This window comes from Phaseolus vulgaris, chromosome 5 (assembly GCF_000499845.2).
Source record: "Phaseolus vulgaris cultivar G19833 chromosome 5, P. vulgaris v2.0, whole genome shotgun sequence".
Classification (NCBI taxonomy): domain Eukaryota; kingdom Viridiplantae; phylum Streptophyta; class Magnoliopsida; order Fabales; family Fabaceae; genus Phaseolus; species Phaseolus vulgaris.
In genome coordinates this window covers 23134228-23135879 of record NC_023755.2, presented here as the reverse complement: position 1 = coordinate 23135879, position 1652 = coordinate 23134228, and the positions used below count along the sequence as shown (strand labels likewise).

The window sequence follows — 1652 nt, the reverse complement described above, 5'->3', positions numbered from 1 at the left end:
ACACCTGGCGTCGCCTACCCTTGGCGACACCTTCGCCTGGCGACGCCTACCCTGGCGACGCCTTGAGCCTTTGTTTTTGTTTCTTAATCTTTGCTTTTAGGTTGTGAGAGAAGGAAAAACTGAGACAAAGTTTTGTTGAACTTCTTTTTTTACTTGGGTGACCTCATTAAAAAACCCCCGAAAGGAAAAAAGAATGTCCCCTTTTAAACTGTGGATTACATAATGTTTTTAGCTGAAATAAAACTTCAAATTGGCTACGTTCCAGCTACGTGGGATGGGGCCCCCTTCCAGAGTGTCAAACTTGTACGAGCCATTCCCCTTGGCTTCGGTTACTCTGAAGGGTCCGGTCCACTTGGAAGACAACTTGTTCTCCAACTCATAAGGATGAGCCTTCCGCATGACCAGGTTAGCCAATTGGAATTGTCGTGGTTTCACCTTAGAGTTGTACTGATATTCCACTCTTCTCTTCACAGCTTCAGCCTTTATCCTCACCTCCTCTCTGGCCTCGTCCAACAAGTCTAGATTCACCCTTCTTTCCTCGTTGGACTCCTCTGCCACAAAGCTTAGAAAGCGGGGTGGGCTCTCGTGAATCTCTACTGGGATCATGGCGTCTGACCCATATACTAAGCTGAACGGCGTCTCCATGGTGGAAGATCGAGGGGTGGTGTGGTAAGCTGATGAGAATCAAAAAGATGTTATCAATAGAAGAAATGGACAAGGGCCAAATGATGTGAATGTAACTACAAGAACACATGATTCTTGACATTCTTAGGAACAACTTGAGCTGGATTTGAAAGGCACTCTACTTTAGAATTGGATCAATGTTCTAAATTCAAGAACTCACCAAAACTAAGCACCAACCAAGACTCATAATGAAGTCCATGTATTGTCAAATTGAATCAAAACAAAAGGAAAGAAGAACAAGAATTAAAACTTGACAGAATTAAGAAACTAGCTACTGAACCGAAAAGAAACTAATAACAAAGCTGGAAAACAGAATGTAAACGGTAGAAAATGAAGGAAACACATTAGGAAATGAAACTACCGAATGGAAAATTGAAGAAAGGAAAGAAGACATTTATATGAAGATGCTTGCTGGATTTTGAGGATTGGAAGAAGCCATTCACGCCACTTGGAACCTTGAACCAAGATAAGTGATGGAGTGCCACCACTTGAAGCTCACCATAGCTCACAAGATAAGGCAAAGAAGAGGAAGACTCAAAACTCACAAATTCTCTCCCAAATTGAGTATAGTCTCTCTACTATAAAATTCCAATCTGAATTGTGAAGGACCTAAGCCCTCCTTATATAGGAGTAAGGGCTGGTCATTTACATAGCTTATTCCCTAAGCTTCCCAAAAAACTCCTAAGATCACACCCCCCTTACTAAGCTCACTCCCCAAGCTTCTAGAATTTGCTAAACTAAAGCCTAAAGATGCTTTTACAAAAGAGGTGTCTCATGTTTCCCTCTAAGCACCTTTCTAAACATTATTCTATATTATTTACAATTTAAAAGAAACTATAAAGAGAGATATTTAATATGAAGCCTATTATTTGAGAGTTTGTAGACTTCTTTATCTTTAGGCTTGATCTTCTCTTTGACTTCTTTTAATTTGTGAGAAGACTAGAAGGAAGAACTTCAAATGTGTAGGT

The 1652-nt window shown here is 40.4% G+C and overlaps 1 protein-coding gene across 1 annotated transcript; it reads right to left on the bottom strand.

Annotated features, from left to right (window-relative positions):
• Positions 1–228: 228 nt before the first annotated feature.
• LOC137834148 (uncharacterized) lies at positions 229–645 on the bottom strand. Its single transcript, XM_068642212.1, has one exon. It carries the CDS (start codon positions 643–645, stop codon positions 229–231), a length of 417 nt encoding a protein of 138 aa, XP_068498313.1.
• Between the last annotated feature and the right edge of the window lie 1007 nt (positions 646–1652).